A 23812-nucleotide genomic window follows, 5' to 3' on the forward strand; every position below is an offset into this window, starting at 1 on the left:
TGTAGCTTTAATAAAAGCTGTACAGACTTTGTGTTACTTGTTAGTATTGATACTATTCGGGATACTATTATATACTGAAACTGCTGATTTCTTGGGCCTGTCTGAAGATTGTTGTTATTCTGTATGTATAGCAAAACTTGGATGCACATCCCTTCTCTAGTGAAAATACGTGCTCCTGAGTGGGTCAAAGGGAGGTACTTTGTCAGTGCAAAGGAAGACTTAAAAAGAGGATTTGGGTTAAGAAGAGAACTTTTTATGATTTCTTTGCACCTTTGATTTGCAACTCTAAGTTAACTTTTGTAAAATAACCTCTTTACATTGCTAGTCCAAAGAAGCAATAGAAAGAACTACCTGTCTACCCCCAAGATCTTCAAAGTCTTATGTAAGATATTTGCTGATTTGTTGTTTTTTTGTGTGTGTGTGTATGTGTTTAAAAATCATATTCCTAGTTTGGAAGAAGAGTGTGAGTCTTCTCTTTGCACAGCTGCTTTAAAAGCTAGAAATATGGAGCTACACAGAGATGTGAAAAGGCTGACAGCGATCTTTGAGAAGCTACACACATACGTTAGTCTTCTTGCTTTACCAAGTAAGTTCCAGTTGGACTCAGTTGCTTCAAGGCTAGGAGGAACTAGTGTTAGATTTTTAGAGGTAACATTTTCATTAATGATAGTTCTAACATTTTTCTCCTTTTCCATGGTACTTCTAGGTACAAAACCAGAAGGACTACTGCGAACCAATTACAACTTGGTGTTTACAAACATTGCTGCAAGCCTTCATGGGTCTCATGACATCCTAAAAGGTGAGGCTACGTGTGTAGTGATAGGTTTCAGTTTTCATCCTTAGTCTTTCAACACAGCAGACGTGGGCTTTCTCTGTTACCATGTTAAATGTGTAGTACACAGTAAATCTGATTTGTTTTGCCTTTATTGAGTGAAACTAAATCTGCTGAGTACAAGTTTTTGTCATCCACAAATGTTTTTTGCTACTCTGTTCTGTTAGCTTAGTTCTCAGGAGTTTTTGGAACATTAAATTGTGATGCTTTAGACCTTCCTGAGCCGTGTTACCTTAGCTTCTGAACTGTATTGTTGTAATTGAACGTATACAGAGCAGAGTGTTATAAGTGTATGTGTTCCCTATTTACATAATGTTGACCTGGCACTACCATCAAAATGGAAGTTTTCTTAGATTTCAAGTTGATTCCTCTTTTTTAACATGACAGTATAGCCAAAGATCATGAGGAAGTTAGTTTTAAAATTGAAACAGAACTTCTTCCTTCTAAATGGCCTACTCTCCTTCTATATAAAGGACATAGATGTTACATTTCTAGTGGAGAACTGCTTGGTTAACACTCAGGGAGTTTTAAATAATAATGTTTCCATATATCATGTAACATCTGTTCCTGTGTAGCTATTTTGGGAAGAGTGATTGTTATAGTTGGGTTGGTATGATATAGCAGTCAGCTGTATAAACATTAAGGTCTTAATTGAAACAAGGTGTTTTGGTTTCTTTTGATCTGTTGGTAATAAAGTCAATAGTACTACTTAATGTTATAGAATGTTTGGTTTAAATAAACGATTACATTTGAGATTTGTAGATCAAACACAATGAATTACTAAGCCAGGCAGTACGGCAGCATAGATAAGTTTGATGTGTACCTTCTGCCTCTTAGTATTGTTTCTCTAATGTAACACCAGCTTAATAAAAGAAGTAAAGAAGACTGAGAAAGTACTGAAGAAAACTGTCAGAACTCATCATAACTCATCATCGGAACTAGTTAGCAACGGAAATGTTGCAATACCTCAGACTCCCGTATTAGAGAATTCTTGATGTGTAGTTTCTCTCTACCTTCCCTAACCCAAATGTAACTCCAGTTCCTTACGTTTGCATTAGACTTCTGGTGATTATGACCTGAGATTTCTCATTTTTGCAGCTGTGAAACATCTAGTTGTGAAACTAATGCTTCTTTGTAAATTACTTTCAGAAAGTTCTCTGTGTGGTGGTGATCTTTGTTTGTTCCTCCACCCTCAGAAGACTATTCTGGTCAGTTTTGCCTGAAAGGAGTTTAGAATACCTCTTCTTCTGCTGTTTAATTCTGGCAGCCTTTTAGATTTGCTCTGACAATTAAAATACCCCACCCTTTTAAGTTGCATAAGCTTCAGACTTAGAATCGTTAGTAACGTGTTGTATCTATCTCTTGTGTCCTGGTGTAAGTATGTGGAAGTGGAAAATATACTTTGAAAACAAAGTGCTAGTTCAGAGGGAGCTTGTTTTCCCTGTGTAGTTATGGGTTTTGGGACACAGAGCACACTTCAATATGTTTCTGTATTCTGCCATCTGTAACAGACACAATGTCTGTTCTAATCAAGAATCTATGGCAATCCACTGAACAACTAAAAGTATCCAGACTAAACATTTGTTCCACTCAAGCAGGGTAAAAGTATGTAGAGTTCAACATCACAAGCTGAAGTTGGAAATGGTCACTTAAATAGACAAAAACCTAAATTACATGAATGTTTCTGTTTTTTCTAGACATTTCCAAGCACTACAGTCAAAAAGCTACATTAGAACAAGATGTTCCAACTGCCACACAGAAGCTCATAACTACGAATGACTGTATTTTGTCCTCCATTTTGTCTTTAACAAATGGAGTAGGCAAGGTAATGGGAACTTCTGTTTAACTATAAAACCACAATCTGAGTTTTTTATTTTTTGTTTTTGTTTTTTTTTTTGCATTTTCTTTAATAAAAAAAAAGAAAACGATTTGAGAGATATAAATGTCTTTGATACTCCTAACTATATTCAGACTTAATCTAAGGTGTTTTTGTGCTGTATGTTAAAAACAATGGGTTTTAGTAGTAGGTACTATTAGAAGGATGTTTTGCCGTAGTGAGGTCTGAGCATGTGAAGTCCAGTTTCACTAAGTGCTTTTCCTTCTCCTGGGGCTGCAACTGCTCTGACAATTCATCCTGTTCAACTTAATTCAAAAAATGACTTCTCTTGGTATGTTTAGATTGCTTCGTTCTTTAGCAACAACTTGGATCACTTCACTTCTTCGTTGAGCTATGGCCCAAAGGGAGGAACAGAGTTCGTCAGCCCTCTTTCAGCAGAGTGTATGCTGCAGTACAAGAAAAAGGCTGTTGCCTATATGAAGTCTCTGAAGAAGGTTTGTTCCGTTCACGTGCTTGCACAGAGAAAGCGTAATTGATTTGCTCTTCATTTATATCAAAGAGAATACGAGTCATTGGTTTCCAGTAGTTGGAAAGGATTTTTCTCCATGAGGGTGTTTGGCAGAGAAAATGGGGCCCATAGAGAAATAATGCTATTGAAGAAATCTGAGAGCATAGTTGCTCTCAAGTCTGATGGTATGTGTTGGTTCTGCTGTTACCCATTTCCATGAGCAATTTCTGCACTGAGAAGGGTCCTGAGCTGACCTGATTACTGATTTAACCTTCCTCCCTTATTCATCAGGAATGTGAAGTGAGTGACATCATTTTTATATTTGCATTCACTGGAAGACAGTTGAGATCCAATGAAGAAACCAGATGTTAGGAAAGAAGTATGATAGAGAAAATATGCTGAACTGAAAGACTGAACACTGCTAAACCTCCTGCAGTTCCTATGAAAGTTAAAGTCTAAGTGATGATGTTTGTGTACTTAAGGGTTATCATTGCTCCCCTTTGATGTTCTGATATCTGTCAAGTGGACCTAAAGATGCATTTGATCACTAAGTAGCACATAGTTTTCTTAGCACCTTTTAATTAAGTGTGCGTTTTTATAGGGAGTCGGTGGGTTTTTTGAGTTGGAACTTTTTTATTTCTACTGGTTGTTAAACAACTGGAAAATGCTTTTCTTCTCTCTAGTAAAGTAAGCAGGGTACTTAGAAAATAAATGTAGAATGCTTATTCTGATTTGCCGTGAAATGTGTTTTGAGGTTTTATCTGCTCTTCTGCAGCCTTGTGCAGATTCAGTGCCTTATGAGGAGGCTTTGGCCAATCGCAGAATTCTTCTGAGTTCCACAGAAAGTAGAGAAGGTCTCGCACAACAGGTATTCTGGTATACGTTTTACTTACATGTTTAGTAATGCATCTATAAAGGCAAAGTAGTGTTGAATAGTCAACCTGTGTGTGGTTTTGTACGTAAATAGAAATTCTGAGCCTTAAAATAGGACTCTAGGCATCTTATTTACAATTCTGAGAGTATAAGAGTGCAGACTGTTTTAATATTGTGGACTGTTTTGAGTGGGTTTTCTTGGACTACGTAGGATAACACTGGTTAATAGCAACAACTTTTTTAGAATATATTACGTAAGTCGTATTTCTATCATTCTTGAAGTATGTGGGTTTTTTTTTCTTGGAAGGTGAGGCAAAGGGAGATTAAGTGGTGTTTAGAAGGCCTGTGCAGTCTTTCTGTCTCTTGAGTGAGTCTGACTGATGTACTGACTAAAACGTAGCTATTAGCTTGAGTGTTCATGCTGTGCATATGGCCTTGAACTTCTACAGATGAAAGACTTCAGTGTTTTTGTAATAACCCAGTCAGAGCATATTAGTTGAGATGAGATGTCTTCAAATATATCCACACGTTTCTATAATGTTCCTTAGCTTTCCTTATCTGGACAAGTTGGGGTTTCTGTATGTGTGAGTGGAATGTTTGGGAAGGGAAGGATTGTGTTTGACTTGTTTGCGGATAACAAGGCAATGCTGGTGCCAGGCACACATCTTTCAGGCTTTCTTGAGTTTCTTCTAACTTCTGCCTGCTCTGATTTTCACCTAATTTTCACCACCTAATTTGGTGGTGGCTCATTAAGCAGCAATTGGTAAGCTTTGTTTCAGACTAAATGTTGAGTCATTTTTGATACATGATCACAGTTAAGTCTACAGAGAGAAGCCTACTACTTACTAGCTCACCTGTATAATAGTTTCAAATAATACCGTCTTCAGACATCTGCAGGAGGGTTATTTATTCCTCTGTTCAGTAACATGCACTGTGAACTTCCATCCAAAAGGTCCAACAGAGTTTGGAGAAGATTGCAAAACTTGAACAAGAAAAAGAGCACTGGATGCTGGAGGCCCAGCTAGCAAAAATAAAACTGGAGAAGGAAAACCAAAAGCTGAAGAACTCTCTTAGTGGACATTTAGCTGAAACTGTACAAGAGCGTTCAGTTTTATCAAATATAGCTGAACAAAAGGAGGAAACCATGGAGAAGAGTCAGAGGGAACCCATCAAAAGTGCTAGTCTGGTAAGTGACTTCTTACTTCAATAGAGAAAACCAGGGTAGTTGACAGTAGAACTATTTGATCAGTGGAACAGGGATATTGAAAGCTTTCTGATGTTGAAATGCAGCCACGCTTAAGCTCCTGATTTTCAAAGCTGCTTACTAATACTTCCCTCAGAGTTTGGAGCTTCTTGACTTTTGAAACTTTGTTCAGTACCTTGATGTAGAGAAAAAGCATTCTTGTAGCTCTGTACTTGTTCAGCTGAGAAAGGAATAGTAAGTACTTCTTGACTTTTCTGAATGCAGCTAGAAGGCCTTGCAAGTAGTATATATCTTAGATTGGCTCCAAGTTTCCAATACTTCCTTCACTTGTAGTGCTGTAAAAGCAAACAGAAATAGGTGATCAGTATCCATTTTTAAATGAATTAAGAAAGCACAGGTCTGTGTATTATAACTTAATTTGAACTTGAAGCCATTCAAGTTTGCAGTGTTCACTGCATTGTTATTTTTACATAACTTTCATAGGTTCTTACAGCTTGGGTTCAGCAGTGCTTTTGGATGTGGCATGTATTCTGTCTTGTCTTTGTATGTTGGTAAATAGCTTTTCTCTGTTTATTAGAAGTGTTCAAAAGGGGTTGCCTTTTCCCCTGAACTACTGCTTCCACAGTTGTATTAACAGGGATGTCATCTGTTAGACACGAGAATCTCTTCAGCTCAACATCCAATAGAACTATACTTTTTCCTCCCCACTTTCCTGCTTCAGGATTAAAACAAAACAGAAAAACCACCACAGATGCACCAAAAAAGCCACCAACCAACCCACAAAAACACCAACGGGTTGTTTAAATACAGTCGTTTAGGTTGGAAAAGATTTGATCTATAAGGTCATCGTGTCCAACTGGTTTTGAAATAAACTGTCACGTTAAGTTTGATCCTTTAGGAGTTTAAGGAGAGTGTCTTTTTCTAGTTGGTGCTTTCTGTAGCAGCAGCAGCAGGTAGGTCAGCAAACCATATAAACATTGCCCACAGACATAAATCTGTAGCCCTGTTCAGGTCAAGGAGAACATGCAAGAAATGTCTTCATAAAGGGTCAGACCTGACACTAGTTATTCACATACAACTCAGCTAGAGTTTTGTGAGTATGTGAAACTGTGCTGTCAGTGTAATTCATTAATCAAACTGCAGAGAAAAGAATTCAGAAGGTACTCAAGATGGATCCAAGATGGATTTCCTTGCTCTTAAAGCTGGGTAATTAAGAGGCATCTCAGTACACTGAAGCACTAATTTTCACATGTGTAATCTAGAAGCTGTATAATCAGATGAGCTAACTAGATCTTGTTTGATTTCACTGCTATTACCCTGTAAACATAGTAACGTGTAGAAGGGATATTTTTTACTTGGAGAGTTGGAATCATCTTCAATTCTATTCAAGACATTCATTCTGGTCTCTTTTCAGTAGTGTGTGGGGACAGGACTAGGGGCAATGGGCTGAAACTTCAGCATAGGAAGTTCTGCACGAATGTGCGCAAGAACTTCTTTACGGTGAGGGTGACGGAGCACTGGAACAGGCTGCCCAGGGAGGTGGTGGGGTCTCCTTCTCTGGAGATATTCAAGACCTGCCTGGACACCTACCTGTGCAACGTGGTGTAGGGAGCCTGCTTTGGCAGGGGGGTTGGACTCGATGATCTCTAGAGGTCCCTTCCAACCCCTATAATTCTGTGATTCTGTGATTCTGTGATTCTGTGATGTGCACTACCCTTGCTTATGTTGTAGGAAGAGATGCTTAAACGTGGTTCAATCAAAAACAAATTCTTGTGTCAGCTAAAAGTCCTTTAATGATTGGTGTCTATTTTTGCAGTTCTCACTACATGCATATTGTCTTCCTTGTTTTAGATTGGGATGTTGACTATAACTACTGATGATGAGAAGGTAATCTCTTTTAAATGTATCTAGTAAATATTTAAAACTTAACGTTATTGCAGAGGTGTAATTAACTATTGAAAATAACAATGCAATGAGAGAAGTCACTCAGGTAGTTTGTGTTCCTTATTTTCAGGTTTCTAAAATCACGTTTGTTTATTTTTCTTTCTTTTTATTTTCTTCTTCATCATGAGTTGTAGCTCTTATTCACGTTGGCAGCTTGGAGCAGTGCATGTTCATCCAGTGCTGTGCTCTGTAGCTGAAGGAGAGTCTTGCTCTCTGTATTTAGAAACCAGATTCCAAGCCTCAATTCTTAATCCCTGAGAAAGGGGCCAAATGTGGGGGTTGGGGGTGGGGAGAGGAAGTTACTGGCTCAACTGCTCTGTATTTAACACATAACTACAGGCTGTCCCAAACCACAAGGTATTCTGAAAGAAACATAGGAGCAGCTCAGACAAAACATCAACAGCAAAACAACAATGTATCTTCAATAGTCTTGTAGAGCATGTGACATTAGTTGTAGTTCTTACAGTTTGGTAGCTTCTGAAACATAGTTATGCAGAAGAATTATTCCTTGATGGGGAAAAACCAGTAAGAGTTTGGGGGTTTTTTAAGTTGGTACAATGAGCTTACTTCTGCAGTGGGTTTTCATCTTCGTCAGGTTTAATACTTTAAATTAAGCAAACCTCTCGCATCCTGGGTCCTTAAAGGAAGTATGACACTAAGAGGTGATGTCAGTTAATCTGACCTCCTCTCTTTTGTTGTGGAATAAATGCTTTTGGATATGACAGGTGGGACTCAGTACGGGAGGGGATTCAGTGTAGAGGACAGTGTTGAGGTGTGAGTATTCAGTCTATTAAAACAAAAAGTTAAACAGTCACTTATGTTTATCAGGTTCCAGATGTTGAATCTCGTGAAGACTTGATTAAAAAACACTATATGGCAAGAATAGCGGAACTTACGTCCCATCTACAGCTTGCTGACAGCAAATCAGTACACTTCCATGCAGAGGTAAGGATACAGTCGTGTTTGTACTAAAAACAGTAAATCCCCTTTTGAATTTTCCATGAGCAAGTGTTAAATCTATGGTACATATTCCAGGTAAAATGTATTTCTGCACTACATCTTTTGGCTGTGGTCTTGTATGCATAAAAGTGGATGCTGTAGAAAGACTTTAAACACCAAGAGGAAAGATGTCACCTAGTAAGGCTAAAAAAGCTTAAGAATTAAAATGTGTATCGTGTGCTGGTCTGTTGATATAAATTGAAATGGCTGGCTTTAGTTACGAGGCAGGCTATTTTTGGCTTCATCTTAAAGCGATGCTGAGAACATTCAATAATACTTGAATGTATCATGGAGTAATGAAAATAGCTCTCCTGAGAATCTTTTTTGTACTTAAGAATTAACAAAATAATTCATAGTCTCTTTAGCTTCCTCTTTTAATTTCTTGTACATAGTGACTATTTCTTGTGAAATTAACAGAAACCTCTTTAATTTTTGATAGTGGATGACATAGTAAGCCATCTGCGTGTGATACTTGAGTAATGTATGAAGTGAAACGTTTGTGTTGCTTCTATGAAGTATTTCTTGGCAGTTATGTGATGAAAACAGAAGACTTAATAATATGGGAATTCTGTAAAATAAAAGCAACTTTACTGTTAATTATTTCATTATCTCTGTATTTAAAACTGTGCGGATTCTGAGTAAGTTTCTTGATATCTGAGGATTATAGAAAGATGGAAACACTCAAGGCATTCAGTTAAAGATGGCATTAGACAACGGTTTGGGACTAACTTTCTTCCCTTCTGCCTTCCCTATCCTGCTCTGCCAGTGTCGAGCACTTGCCAAAAGACTGTCTTTAGCAGAGAAGTCCAAGGAATCACTCACAGAAGAGCTGAAACTAGCTAGTCAAAGCATCAGTAGATTACAGGCAAGTAAAATATTAAATGATGTAATAGTTGTGCTTGTTAAGGTAATTGGGTGTTAAGGGGAAGGTGAAGAAGGAAAAGACCTCCAAGCTACAGTTGTGCTTTTTAGGTCCTTAGCAATATGATGTGAAAAACAGTGGTATGTGGAGAACGGGTGGAAATAATACACTTGAAGTGGAAGATCTTCACAAGGAAATGGTTGCAGTAGCCAAGCCTGTTTTTAGCCCATTGTCAAGGCTGCTTTATAAAAGATGTGTTTTCTGTATGTGTAGACAGGATAGTTTTAGTCTTGTTTCCCTCTGTGAGGGGAGGATTACTTAAATATACAGGTAGCAGTTATAACATCGTGTGTTTAATCCGTGCATTTGTGTTGAGTGCGACTCCTCCCCTCCCCATCCTGTCTGTGTCTAGGGTCAGTATCTGGTTGTTGCTGTGTTCTAGTAATGCACAGGATCCTTCCACATCTCTAATTCTAGAGATGTAGTCACCCTGCAAATGCACATGAGTTGCTGGCTCTGTGAGCTTCATCTGCCACACTTGTTCGTGTACATGTGGTGTTTTAACCCTGTAGATTTTACTTGTTACTTGACTAGAAGTGATGTTGGGAAATGCAGCTGTTCAACTTTCATGTAAGCTATAAAGAGCTGGGAAAATTATAAAGGAAACCAACTAAAATTAATACGATACAAGTCTTCAGGTGAAAGGGGACCATGGATTTTTTTTGTGGTGTTTCAGTGCTGTGGCTTAGTTGCATTTACTTTGCAGCAGGGATGGTACCAACTGGCAAAGCAGCCATTTTCTTACATGGAACAAAGGCTTCAAGCTTATGACTTCTTTTGTTTGTTTTTTTTCCCCTAGGATGAATTGATGACGACAAAGAGAAGTTATGAGGATCAGTTAAGTATGATGAGTGACCATCTCTGCAGTATGAATGAGACTCTAACTAAACAAAGGGAGGAAATTGACACACTAAAGATGACCAGTAAGGTAAGTTGCCAGGTGCTGACACTAGATGCTGGCCACAGATGGGAGAACTGTGGTTACCTTTGCCATGACTGCAGTAACACCCTTTCACAAATCAATCCACAAGCTTTGATCCCTGTTCTGAGCCAGCTGGAAAGAAAACTCCAAGTCTGGCCACGTACATTGTCTTGTGCTCTCATCCTAGTTGCAGCTACTCAGTTCTTGGCAGTTTTCTTCCTCCTCTGTTTTGTTTCCATACCCTGGATCATCTGTTTCTTTCATGTAGGAATGAAAAACTTGCCAGGTATTTAATTCTGTGGACTTTCTTAAACCACTCTTGAGCTTTTTCCAAGTGAGGAGCCATCTGTTTACCCAGAGGCAAGGTTTTCCACTTTACCTTAATGATGAAAAAAGTGGAAGTCTACTGTTGAGAACAGTAGGAGCTTACACCGTGGTGTATCCTGTCCCAAAGGTTCTGGGAGGAAATATGCATTGTGATCAACAATCCTTTTCTCAGCTATGAATGTTCTGTTTAGTCCAAGCTAAAGTTGAATTTGTCTTTGGAACAAAATGTTAGGGGTGGAGAATAATTGCCTAGCGTTGATTCTATACAGTTTATATTTGAAATACCACTCAGGGTCAAATTAGGATTGGACCTGCCCTCGGTCTGTTTTGCAATGTGAATGGTGTTGATACAGTTGAGTGTTGTGGGGTGTAACTCCAACATCTTTCCATGATTTTTGAGTAAAGTAAGGTTCTCTCGTGCTTGTTTGGAAGCTCTGGTGCTTTCCTGTGTTATGCCTAAAAGCACAGAAGTGTTTTGAGAGCAGGTACCTGCAGGCACTACTGTTTATCTTCAGCTTTACTGTGTTCCTTTGCTTGCTGTAGGCATAGATTGTCAGGCCCTGGATTGTACATTTCCTGTATAGATGTTCTTAGGTGAATTATATATTGTGTTCACTGCTTTCTTCTTATTGCAGGGGAACTCTAAAAAGAACAAAACCCGATAGCTCCCAGCTCATCAGCTGGCTGTGGTGCGGAGGCTGCTGCTGAAGAGTGCGGATACTGTCAGGTGCCTGTTGTTACGGAAAGCAGGGTGGTGTTGGGTCTCGTACGAACTGATTTGGTGCTGTACATGGCTTTAAAATATTTAGCACTTCCAGCAGGTAGAACTTGGTGTTGTCTCTAAACCAGGACACGTACACTCTGTGGATAATTTGTAATTACCTTCAGTTTTTACTGTGCACTTTTTAAAACTGGGTTTTAATTTCCTGTAATAACTCCAGCTTTTGTATATTTTTTCAAATATGATGATGCATTAAGAAATTCGGTATCAGTGCAGTCGGTGTCTGTTTCTGAGTTACGTTAAACTGTCAGCAGCTGTACGTTCAGTTCTTGCTAATGACAGTTTAAAGATTCATTTGGAAACTTGGGCCATGTGAGCTGTGCAGCTACTGTAAATGTACTCCTGCCCTCTGAAATCTTGTCTTTAAATCGTGTCTTTAAATGATTTCTCTCAATTCCCACGGATAAGTGGGATCGTTCTTCATCCCCATCCCTGCCCCCCCCTTTCTTTTGTTAGATTGCAATAGTGGAAACTCTTGCTACTTGTATTTGGCACTTTGGATTTTGAAATAAAGAGCACAAATAGCTGAACTGGGAAACTTCTCTGAAATTGCTTTGAGCCCAAATTTTGGCATTTTGTATACGTGTGTGTATATATTCTGGTTGAAATAGCTGTTAAAAGCTATAGGAAAATGTGATTGTAATTTTGCCCCAGAAGAGTGAAGCAATATGTGTGTGTGTAGAATAGATCAGCTTACTGTGCTCTCTTACAATGAAGAATATAAAATACATAGAACATGGAAACACTGAATTTGCATAAGGTCCCTCATAGGGTTAGTCCGGATGGGTCGGCTGAGGAGCTGCACGTGGCTTTTCTTGTGCTCTGGGAAGCTTGTGATCTCTTGGCCTCTCAAGACTCTGGAAGTAAAGTCTAATAACACACGGTTTCATGACATCTGACTTTATTCTTTTTTTTCTAAAACCAGCTGTTGTGCTGCTCCACACTTCACACTGATCTTCTGTTCCATAACTTGCATTGTGACACTTAGTTGTCCCATAAGGGTTTACTCTGATATCAGCTCTGTCAATGTGTTATCGATATGTAACAATAAAATCAACTAAACAAAGCTGCTTTTTTTTTTTTCCCTTAGTTCTGTTTATGCCTGGGCTGCACAATGTGCTACTGTGGTAGGAAGTTGAAGGTTTATCTCCTGGTGAGGTGCCCTGAAGCAGAAGACTTGATTACCCTTAGTAGCAGTGCTCATTTGCTTGGGGAATGTTTGTCTGAGCGAGCCTGAAGTTCTGCACGTAGTGCTGTGGTGTGCAAAGTGCACTCGGTTCCCTGTCAGCACATCTCACCTTGTGCCTCCTCAATCACAGAAGTTATCTTCTCTGGCTCAGTCACAGCTGTTGAGCTGTTCTGATCCATCTTCTTTCCTTCTAAAGACAAAACGGATGTGGTCATGAAATGGGAGATGGGGAGTACCTGCACAGCTTACTAGCGTCCTGTTGAATAGAACTGCATCCCAGTGGATATGGGGGCTGGAAAGCGTTTACTTTCTTTAACCATTCAATTAAAACAGAGCTTCAACTGCCATGAATAAGGTGGCAGCTCAATGCTTTCTGTCAGTATTTTGAAGCTGTGTCTTCTGGGAACTTGGATCTAGCAGTGAAGGTAGGTACTTTGGTTATCTTTATAATTCTGTGATCCCAATCAGACTCTGCACTGCTGATACTGCTTACAGTGGCTGCATCCAGAAAAGCTTTTGTATATGTCACTTCTGAAAGGCAGAGGTAAGTGCGTGCTTTTAAGAGTGTTCGAAAGCACCTATAAAAACAAAAAAACCCACAATAAGTTGCATTTATATAGCACTGAATTCCTTGGTGGGAAGGTGAATTTACTGCAGGACAGACTTATCTTGGAAGCAGTGAATCCTAAATATTAGAGTACTGATCTCTGATGTCATTCTGCAAAATCCTCTTAATTTCTGTCTCCAAATATCTATGTGTGCATAGAGTCTGATTTGATGGTGAAGCTCTGTGATGGCTGTGGCAGCAAGCCGTGGTTTTGATGCAGTGACTACGGCACCATCACTCCTCTTCTGGTGTCTCCCATCGCTGTGGTTTAGCAGCACAAAATGGGACAGGGATCTCTTGCATGCACACAACGGCAGGCTCCATGGAGAAAGTTCAGCATCCTTCCCCCATTAACATCATTGTCCCTTATTATTATTGAGATGGAAACGAGAACAACAGCAGGATTCTATCAGAAGGAGGTAGGTAACAAACCATGTGCCTTAAAAAGAATTTGGGGTCAGTGAGACTTAACGCTGTACGTGAGCTGTCTCTGAGCTTGGTAGCTCTGTGTATGCATCATCACGAAGCTCAGAGCCCCCTCTGGTAATTGCAATCTAGAAAAACTCTACATAACAGATTTGTATTACTTGGAGTAATACAGCAATCATCTTGTTGGTAATGAAGCCAGTTTCCGTGCCTTGTGCTATGTACCCTGATGGCACTCATTTTCTCCAGAGGAACTTTGAAGAGGTGCAGAAGATGGACTGAAGCCACAGCCTGCCCTGGGCCTGCTTTTCCAACATTGCAGCTCAGTCTTAGCTCAGCTCCGCAGCTTTTTAGCTAGACTTTCTGCATTGCTGGCCAACCTGAGCTGTGCTGGGCCAAGCTGTGCCATGCCATGGTCACCACTTACAGCTTTAGCCTGCTTACAGATTGCCTGGCAATAGCACCTGTAGGTACTTATTGCCAGCTGGGAGCGGGGAGCATTAATGGAACCTTCTTTCAGAGAGATAGTCAGCAGGAGGTAAGTGAACTGCTTTTATATTGTAGGCAATATCAGGAATATCATTGTTTTTAGAAAATCAGTGGAGGTTCAATGTGGGGAGTTGTATTCGTTTTGCTTGCCTGCTCAGATAGGGCATATACAGCATATAAGTGCACAGAGCTGCTGGACAGCACTCAATGCAAATCACTGCCTCTGCTATTTGTCTTCTGCAATGGCAAACGTGCTGGTTCCAGCAGCGTGGCCATTGCTCTGCATGCTCTGTGGAGGCCCACTTAAGAACTCAGCATCTGCCTTCTGCACTAAAGACAAGCGCCCAGGGAGGCGGCGCGGCGGTGGCGGCCCTTCCCGAGGCGGGGACAGCGGCGCGGGGCCGCCCCTCCAACATGGCGGCGGCCGAGCAGCAGCCGCCGGCGGGCGATGGCGGCAAGGCGCTGAGCGCGCTGCTGGGCGGCATCGCGCAGGCCAACTACTACGGCAAGGCCGACATCACGGAGGAGCTGCTGCGCGGGCAGCTCTACCCCGAGGCGGCGCCGGAGGAGTTCCGCGCCCTGCGCGCCAAGATGGGCGGCCTGCTGCAGGTAGCGGCGGGCGGGCGGGGCGGGATGGGGAGTGCAGATCAGGCTGGGCGGCCTTAATGCCCGGCTGCTGTGTGGAGCAGCCAGGAGGGAGGCTGAGGGCCTTCGCATCGCCAACATGGAAAAGACCCCGTGTCTTATATCGACTTTTGCTGACTTCGTAGGGATGTAAATCAAGCGCTTCTTTGTATCGGGGCTCAGTGAAGGTAAAGGACTTCCACGTGCCCTCCCACGTCCCGTATGTGCAAAGCACGGTAACTTCTGAAGCACGTGAAAAACAAGGGGGTGAAATAAGGACCGCAGAAGTGCATCAAATTTACTGCAGCAATAAGTATTTAAATGCCCTCTCACGTCCCCCCGGATCCTTGTGTGCTCCTGGTTTATTTATAAACGCTGTCTTAGTGAGTTATTTCTTCTCTCCGTGGAACTGTGTAGTTTTCTGCAGAACGTTTACAATGACCTGACCTCTGTGTAAGGTTATTTCATGGAGCGGCCATGTTGCCTCACTGCTTTCGCCTCCTATGAACTTTTTGGAGTAATCCAGTTTCTTGTGTGGTATTTCCTAGTAGGAGGTACAAGTGCTGGCCTTGGAGAACTGTAGCATCTCAGTTGAGTATTTCCCAGCTTCCTATCCCATCAGACTTCAAAGCATTGAGAAACTGGGGGAGATCAGCTCCTGGAAGTTCTCACCTCCAGCTTTTTTGCTTTCAAAGACCTCACCCTGATGAAAATACCGGATTTGTCTCTTCCTTACGGAAGCTGGATTTGCAGAGTTAGTTCCTGTGGCAGTAGAAGTTATGCCGTTACATCTGCAGTAATTCTGCTCTTCTCCGTTTGGTGGCAGCAGGCTACCGGGGTTACTGTGCGGGCTCGCTGTTATGCTTCAGAACGAGCTGGCTAAATGAGCACAAAGTCAGCACGAGGAGTCTAAATATATTATTATATTCGATTATTAATATATATATTTTCACGAATACTGAGCACGTTGCCATCTGTAACAACCACACCAATATGCCACTGGTAAAATAGCAATCACTGTACGTAAAGAATATGTGACAAACTGGTGTTGGGAATAGGAGATGGAGCAGAAGTGTTAGTGAAATAAAGGCATAAAACAACATGTGAATCCTAAGGGAGTCTTTCCCTTTTCAGACATATTCCAAAAAGCATTAGTGTTTGATAAACACTAAGAAAAGTAGAAGCATTTAATTTGTAGTAATGAACCTCAAAAGCAAGATCCAACTCTTTAGTCTCCAGTCAAGCTGGACTCTTGCTAAGGCGAATGGAAAGCAGCCAGGCTGAACTAATGAATTTCAGCATAACCAAAACACGTGCCTTTCTGTGCCCTGTGTGAGCTTCTCCTTTGGTGGAAGGTTTGGTTACAGCTTACTGAAAAGGCCTTGGATTCATCCTGAAGATGAAGCTCCTCTAGGGATAAGGTGAAATGAGTGACTTCCTTAAAGGAGAAGCCTTAAATATTTCACTTTTTTTAAATCATGCTAAGTAATGATAAATACTTTTAGCACAGTAACTTCTTTCTCCACATATTTATTAAATACTTCTGATGTCATCTCAGACTGGAAACTGGATGGAAGGCCCCCGTTGTGAAGGATGTTTTCATGATTCTCTCACTTGGGATGTTAACGCATTTTGGAAAGCTTGTTTCTTCATCTCTCAGTTCTAACAGCAATAATTGCAATGCAGGTATAGTTAGAGTGGAATTCCTTATTTTTCCTAATAAGGTTAAACTCTTGTTGAGACGCATTTGTACCTCAGCATGGTGGGTATGTTTTCTCTTCATGCTTTTCTGTTTCCGTAAGCTGTGATGTCAGGATTATGAAATGTGCTTTTCAGATACATGCAGGCACTGAAGTTGGATCTTGGTGTAAAAGGCAAGAGAGCAGCAGATGTGTTTACTCCGAGTCTGCAGTTTGCACGTGACTCTGCTGTCTCTCTTCAGGCTGTCGTGTCTGATGTGTGATTCCTTCATGCTCTTTTTGCCATTTCTGCTTCAAGTGTGATTGATGTACTGTTTGTATCTAAATACTCTTTAGTTTTACGTCTTCAAACGCTGTACAAATATTTATGTACTTGAAGTAGTTGTGATTTATTTGGTATTTTGTGTATAACTTCCTTTTTCTACTGAATTAAGAAACCACACATGTAGGTAGTGTGATAGAAATCTCGTAGGTGGTGTAGTGTATGGTTTGCAGGTGTCCATTTTTGTGCAGAGGCAGAAGTGAGAAGAGAGAGAGGTCAGAAATGAGTGCTCTGCTAACACATCTGAGTGACAGGTTTGGTTTTTCTGGGATCATAGGATGGGTTGTGTTGGAAGGAACCTAGAAGTCCATCCAGTTCCAACCCCTGCTGTAGGCAGGGCTGCCTCCCACCAGCTCAGGCTGCCCAGGGCCCACCCAACCTGGCCTTGCGCACCTCCGGGGATGGGGCACCCACAGCTCTGGGCAGCAGTGCCAGGGCCTCACTACTCTCTGAGGTGAAAATTCCTCCTTATATCTGATCTAAATCTGCCTTCCTGTGACATGATGGGTCCCTGAGGCTGGAGGCTGTTATTCTGTATGTTACACCTTGAGAGCTATAAGGAACCAGAAGGGATGCCCTGTCTCCTCTTGTGTGACATATGGCCACATGTACCTCTGTTTGGTGTGTCTGCAAGGTGAAGGGAAAGTGAGGGATCTGAATGTGGCTTGTTGAGAGCAAGGCTAGAAGAGTGCTGGTTGCTCATTGCTTAGCAGAAGTGCTCTTATTTACTGGATTCCTTTTATGATGTGTCATGGAAATCTCTAAACAGCTTTGTAATGAAATGTAAGTACTGGAGAAATTTTCTAGCGCAAGTGGACAAATGATAAGGAGCTTGTTAATACAAGGTAGTCAAACAGGGGCTAAAAGCCATGGGAGAAGTGAATTCCTACTTCTTGGTAACATGAACTACACTATCTTGGAACATCTGAGTGTTAAAGGAACATCTGAGTGTTAAAGAATCTCACTGTTGGGGAATATATTAGCGAAACCCAGAGCTAAGTGTTGCAGCGTGCCAACAGTTCTGACTGAGGTATGTATCTGTGAGCCACTGCTGTGCATGTCCTGTTCTCAGGGGCAGTGCAAGTGGTCTGTGGAGGTACCGCAGTGGAGAGCTGTTCCTACAGATTGACTGGAAAACCTGATTGCTTGGCCAGCTCTGCCAGGAGGTGACCTGATCTAGTGTCGTTGAAATGGAGAATTCCCTCTGGGCTAATGAAAGTAATCGTAAATATTTGATGTGATTTGATGGGAGAACACTTTGAAATTTTGCCTGTTTCAGTAAGTCTTTAGCTTTTCTTCTTCTGAAAATATTTATGAGATTTAGCTGTAAGAACATTTTGTGTGCAGCGTGCAGTATTTAAGTCTTTATGGGAAAGTGAGGAGTGGTTCCTGCTGAGCCATCCCAGCCTGGACTTTGCTTCCAGGCATTGGTGGTGGTTTCCAGCACCATGGTGGGAACAGGACCTATACAGAACAGTTCCCACAGTTCAGGGTTTGGCTTGTTGCTCTCTTGTCCTCATAAAGGGTCTGTTTTTAGCAACTAGGATGATGGCTTGTGGTTTGGGGAAATAGCTTTTGTGTTTCACTAAGCTGACAGGAAGAAAACCCACTTTGTACACAGAGTCATATATGGAATGGCATGGGTTGAAAGGGACCTTAAAGCCCACCCAGACCCAACCCCTGCTGTGGGCTGGTTGCCCCTCACCAGCTCAGGCTGCCCAGGGCCCATCCAACCTGACCTTGAATATCTGTCTCCAGAGATGGAGCACCCACAGATCTCTGGGAAGCAGTGCCAGGGCCTCACTCCTCTAATGGAAAAACTTTCCCCAACATCTAACCTAAATCTCCCCTTTTTTAGTCTAGAACCATTTCTCCTTTATCCTGTCGGTCTCCCTCCTGATTATAACATCCCTCCAAGTACTGAAAAGATGCAGTGAGGTCTGCTGGGAGCATTCTCCAGGCTGAACAAGCCCAACTCCCTCAGCCTTTCTTTATAGGAGTGCTGCTCCAGCCCTCGTGGCCTCCTCTGGACCCATTCCAACAGCTCGACATCCTTCTTATGCTGGGGGCTCCAGAGCTGGATGCAGTACTCTGGATGGAGCAGAGGGGGACCTCCATGTCCCTGCTGACACTGCTCTGTTGATGCAGGCCAGGATATAATTTGTATTCTGGGTGACAAATGCGCTGCTGCCTCACATCCAGCTTTCCATCCACCAGGACCCCTGAGTCTTCCACCAGGCTGTTCTCGAGGAGTTGTTCTCCTATTGTACACTTATCTGGAATTGCCCCCAACTAAGTCCCTCTTGTTGAGTAATGTGCTGTGATTTCTCCCTGCTAAACAAAGTGCTGCTTTTAGTGGCCTGCTATTTCCCCTAAATAGCTTCTAAGGAACATCACTGTGGTTGGAAACTGCTGCTTTTGATAAATGACTGTATATGTTCCAGTTAGGAAGGGCATGTAGAGTCTTGTTCTGAACCTAAGGAACTAATGACTAATGAAACTAGTCTTTCCTGTGAAAAAGAGTCAGTACGTTTGCAGGAAGATTAAATGTTCAGGGGATGTGGAGATGTGGCACTTGGGGACATGGTTTAGTGGGCATGGTGGTGATGGGTTGGTGGTTAGACTTGATGGTCTTAGTAATCTTTTCCAGCTTTAATGGCTCTATGTTTCTAAGTGTGTTACTCAGTTTGGTGTCATCAGCAAAATCCCCGAGGGTGCACTCAGTCCCACTGTCCGTGTCATTGATAAAGATGTGAAAGGGCACCAGGCCCAAGATGGACCTCTGGGGGCCCCCACTTGTTCCTGATCTTTACCTGACATGGAGCCATTGGTCACAACCCTCTGTCTTTGACCATCCAACCAGCTCTTTATTCACTGAATAGTCTGGCCTTCCTACCCCTATCTATCCAATTTAGAGATAAACTTGTGGTGCACGATCGTGTCAAAGGCCTTGCATGTGTCCAGGCAGACGGCATCAGTTGCCCTTCCTTTGTCACTCCATCACAGAAGTGTTCCTGATTATTCAGCCAATAGCCTGCTCTTGGTGAAGTTGTGCTGGCTGTCTCAGATCACCTCCTCAACTTGCATGTGCCTTAACATCATAGTTTCCAGGAGCATCTGCTCCATGGTTTTCCCAGGCGCAGACATGAGGCTCTCACTGTAGTTCCCTCAGTCTTCCTTTCTCCCTTCCTTAAAAATGGGAGTGATGTTTCCCTTTTTCCAGTCACTGGATGCTTCACCTGCCAGCTGTGACTTCTCGAATATGACGGAGAGTGACTTGCAAACCACATCAGCTTGTTCCTTTAGGACATGCGGGGAGGAAGACCTACCGTCTGGTACGCTAAGACTGGAAGCTTAGTGCTCAGTCAGACCGTCAGCATGTAACGTGAGTTGTCAAAGTAGTGATGAATGACCAGATGGTAAAACGCTCTTGCTTCTGTATCCCTTCAAGCTGTGCAGTCTGTACATTTGTCTCTTCTACACACTGATCTCTCTGCTGCTATTAAATGTGTCTGCAGAGTTAGGGTTGGGCTGCAGTGGTTTCCAGCTGTTTGCTTCCAGATCCTGGCAGGGGCAGTGTGTGCCTGATTTATGTCAGCAGGAACTGTTCTTCCAGGTAGGAAAACGCAACTCCACCTATTGCTCAGAATGTAACACAGCAGATAACATACAACAGTGCTGTGAAAGGAAGGAAGGCAGAGCCTTGAGTCAGAATTTGGCTCCAAATCACAATATATGGCAAGATATGATTGAAGGGTGTGATTCAAATATTTTATGTGGCTTGCTGCTGGAGTACCTATGCCTTGCTTTACAGGAAGCTAATCTCCAAATATAACTGGGGAATTTAGCAGAGTTAATGAAATCTTAAGGTGCAAACAATCAAGACACAGTCAGCAAAAAATCAAGATGAATTCATGATGAGACTTCTCTTTCTGTGCTCGGTTAGTCCATGGCCTGATTTGCTTACAAGAATGCTGCCCGCAGAGTACTGCAGTAAGCTTGGCTGGAGTCTTTTCCCTTCTGCATTCAGGGTAAGGCACTCCTTCTGCCTGCCCTCAGAATATGAGCTGATCTGACTTTTGTTTTTCACTCTCCTAAGTGAAATGAGATTTAATATGAAGCAACAGTCCACAACAGCAGGTAATTTTCCCAGAGTGATTGGAGAAACCCAGTGAACACCGTTCTCATTTATTGTATTCCAAGAGGAAGGAGGAGAAAAAAATCCCAATCACGTGCTCCCTTTAGAGAAGGCCAGGTCACGCCACCAGCTCTGGGGCTGTCATTTTGTCTGTCTCTCTCCTTTCTTCTCTCCCTCAATGTAATTTGTATTGCCGTCTGGGATTTGTTCTGTCCTACCTGGATTTCTCTTTCCTTTTCCTCTCTTTTTTTTAGCGGTTCTGCACTAAATGGCTTCCATTTGTTGTAGATTCTTGTTTCCGAATCTGGCTCCTTTGGGAGAAACGAAGAAGAAACCATTTTAGGCTGAATAACTTAACAGCCTGGGAATCTTTGCAGGTTACAGAAGGCAGCTTGTCTCTACTGGAGCTATCTCAGGGGGCACACGTGTGTGCGCGTTCATCGGAAAAAGGCTGAACCTGTCAAACTTGTCTGTAGCATAGCTGCATGGTTAAGAAGGACTGGAAAAGTAACATTGCTTTGCCTCCACCCTGTGTGACAAAATGTTTTCTAAACCATAGCAAGGAATTGGACTCGAGAGGGGAGAAAAGCTTGTATGAAAAGACTTTCTGTTCAATATAATTCGAGTGAAGGCCAAATGGGCAATTTATTTGTGTTTTAAATCCTTGTATACAGACCGCATAGATGCAAGCATGTCTGCTATTAGTGGAATATTCCCTTAGTTTTTCTGTTTCTCACCTCTCTTTATAGCCTGTCCAGTGCCTGTCTGTGCTTTCTGAGAAGTGCTTTCCATTGCCTCTTTTTATGCATCCCTTCCTCTTTCTATTTTAAATAACGTAGGTAATTTGGAAACTATTACTCAGGAAGGGCACAGCACTTCTATTTTTTTCCTATGCTTATTGCTGAAAATCCAAGCTTTTGTAATCTATTCACAATCTGAGCACTCGGGAGATGTAGCTATGAGTAATGTTACCAGTGCTTGAGCTTCTTCTGTTCTTTCGTTCTTGTTCTGTAAGCATGGAGCCTTTCAGTAGGGCCAGACAGAATAATCCCCATTATTCTCAGTTTTTCCTTCTGCTGGAGGTGGTTTTTAGGATGGGATGAGGTGGGCGAGCTGCATTGTTGGGCTCGGTGCTGTAGATTTGCAGGAAGTGCTATCTGATCACAGGAGAAAAGCTCAGGTTGTGGTTCATCCGGCGGCTGTTTTAATCAGCCTTTCATCTTCCTTTGTCATCAGATCAGCCTTTGTGCCACAGAAAAATGACACCTCCCGCAGATTATTTTGGGAAGTGGTGCATTGGGGAATTACGTCTAGCAGAAATCAGAGTAACCCAAGCCTGGAAATATTTACTCATCTGCTGGATGCCCGCTACCTGGTTAGTGTCTTCTTGGCGATGACTCGATGACTCCAAAGGCTCTGCAGGTTAGAGTGATGTTAAAGATGATCTATTACACATTGGAGGAAGTTTTAAACTGCAGGCTTATCAATAAAATGTATTACGGTGTCTCAATCAGTGACATCTCATGTCTGTAAGCCAACGGTTTAATCCCCACTTCGGCTGCGTTACAGCTCGATAAAACATAAACTGAAGTAATATTGGATGCGGTGTGGGACTTGAATAAAAGACCACCCTCGTGGATTAGGTGAAGGCTTAAAGATTTTAATGGAGATCTTTGTACTTTGATTAGAAAGTACTGTGAAGGTCATTTGGGATTTCCAAATAATGAAGTTGTTGGGTTGAACAGGCCTTTAGCTATGCATTTTTTATTCTTATTTTTTTGGAAGATCAGTGTTTCAAATGCAGGTGAGCGGGCTGTTGCATCTGATTTTGTCTTAATTCTAATTGTCAGGAGAGCTCTGAGACTCTAATAAATAGCATTGGTGGGACACAGCCTGCCCTCCAGGAAATGCCTGTAAAAACAGCTCATCTGCTGTGGGACTGATTGCATCTGCAGCCATTGGGAGAGACACTGGTTAGCACACTTAGGAGAGAGAGTCCAGAACCACAGGGCAGCAGAGATGTCCTTGTAGTCCAGTTTGAAGCTGCTGTTTGCCATAGAACATTGACTAGGTGGCCTTCACAAGTCATTTTAGTGTCTTTAAGACCCATGCAATTGCACTTTTTTTTTTCCCCCTAAAGATGTTAACTGGAATGAATGAATAAACAAATAAATGCACAGGAGCCCTGCGTTAGTTGGAACTGGCTCTGGGTGGTCAATGTCTTCTGGCCAGGCAGGTCTCAGAGCTGCTGCACGTTTATCCCTGCCTGCAGCCAGTCCCCTACCACATACACGTGCTGCAGGTATCCGAGCAGTTTCCATGCTTGCATTTCAAAGAGCATCCAAATGGCAGCATTACTGATGCAGCAGTAGCCTCTCACCCCACCTAGCAAAGCCTGCAGAGGCGAGTTCCTTAGAGTTGAGCCTGTCATCAAGTCCTTTGTTAAACTGAGCTTGTGGTCTCTGTGTGCTGCTGGCTAGCAGCAGCTTTGAGGGTCACCTGGAATAAATGCCTACACATCCTGGCACAGCCAGCTCTTCTGCTATCATTGACAAGTGATGTTTTATTTCTGGAAATGAAGTGTTGTTGTTTTCTTTCCCAATGGATTTTACCAGTTGTTTCCCACTAGCATTGCATGCCTCTCCGGCTCTGTTTCTCAGAAGAGATAATGATTTTAAGTTTGTTTTCCTGCTCTGTGTACCGAGGCACATGTCTAATGGATCTAATTAAGCAAGGACAAAAATCCCAATGTTATCAAATATTGTTCCATTAAGGAAATAGTATTTGAAGTCTTGTTTTTATTGGCTGAATTATGCTCTAAGAGATAATGGGTTTCTTCTGAAGATGAATGCAAGGAAAAGTCAGTGTGACCACATCTGTTTCTTGTTGCTTAAAAGCACCTACCCAGCCTCTGGAAAAAAGAGCTGTAGTCAGTTGCTCATTGTATGATGCTCCTAAGCTGTGCTTCCCAGGAAAAAATGCATGTTATATCAAATCTCAGGGTATATAACGTGAGAAGGATTGTCATGTCTGACAATGGTCTCTTAAAGGCTCTGCTTCTGAAAACGGGCCTTATGGTGCCTTAGTCACTTCAATGAATAGTTGTAGTAATGTAAATGGAATTATTTGCTGACAAAGAGCAGGTGTATGTTCCTAGAAAACCTTCCT

General features: G+C 42.0%; 2 protein-coding genes across 4 annotated transcripts in view; both read left to right on the forward strand.

Annotated features, from left to right (window-relative positions):
- The window catches only part of PPP1R21 (protein phosphatase 1 regulatory subunit 21), a 29164-nt gene extending 16952 nt beyond the window's left edge, over positions 1-12212 (forward strand). The window contains exons 12-22 of the mRNA XM_072331756.1: positions 450-586; positions 707-799; positions 2530-2657; positions 3011-3163; positions 3953-4045; positions 5003-5236; positions 7106-7141; positions 8027-8143; positions 8964-9062; positions 9919-10047; positions 11004-12212. Of these exons, the coding sequence (XP_072187857.1) occupies positions 450-586; positions 707-799; positions 2530-2657; positions 3011-3163; positions 3953-4045; positions 5003-5236; positions 7106-7141; positions 8027-8143; positions 8964-9062; positions 9919-10047; positions 11004-11033 (1249 nt within the window). The 3' untranslated portion in view covers positions 11034-12212. The remainder of the gene's footprint in view (positions 1-449; positions 587-706; positions 800-2529; positions 2658-3010; positions 3164-3952; positions 4046-5002; positions 5237-7105; positions 7142-8026; positions 8144-8963; positions 9063-9918; positions 10048-11003) is intronic.
- Positions 12213-14227: 2015 nt separating this feature from the next.
- Positions 14228-23812, forward strand: part of COMMD1 (copper metabolism domain containing 1) — a 62139-nt gene continuing 52554 nt past the window's right edge. For 2 of the 3 annotated variants that reach the window (XM_072331758.1, XM_072331757.1), the window contains exon 1: positions 14228-14469. In XM_072331758.1, coding sequence (XP_072187859.1) covers positions 14275-14469 — 195 coding nt within the window. In that variant the 5' untranslated portion in view covers positions 14228-14274. Of the gene's footprint in view, positions 14470-16076; positions 16171-23812 lie in introns of those variants that run through there. The other variant, XM_072331759.1, reaches the window with a different exon arrangement.

This window comes from Excalfactoria chinensis, chromosome 3, assembly GCF_039878825.1.
Source record: "Excalfactoria chinensis isolate bCotChi1 chromosome 3, bCotChi1.hap2, whole genome shotgun sequence".
Lineage (NCBI taxonomy): Eukaryota > Metazoa > Chordata > Aves > Galliformes > Phasianidae > Excalfactoria > Excalfactoria chinensis.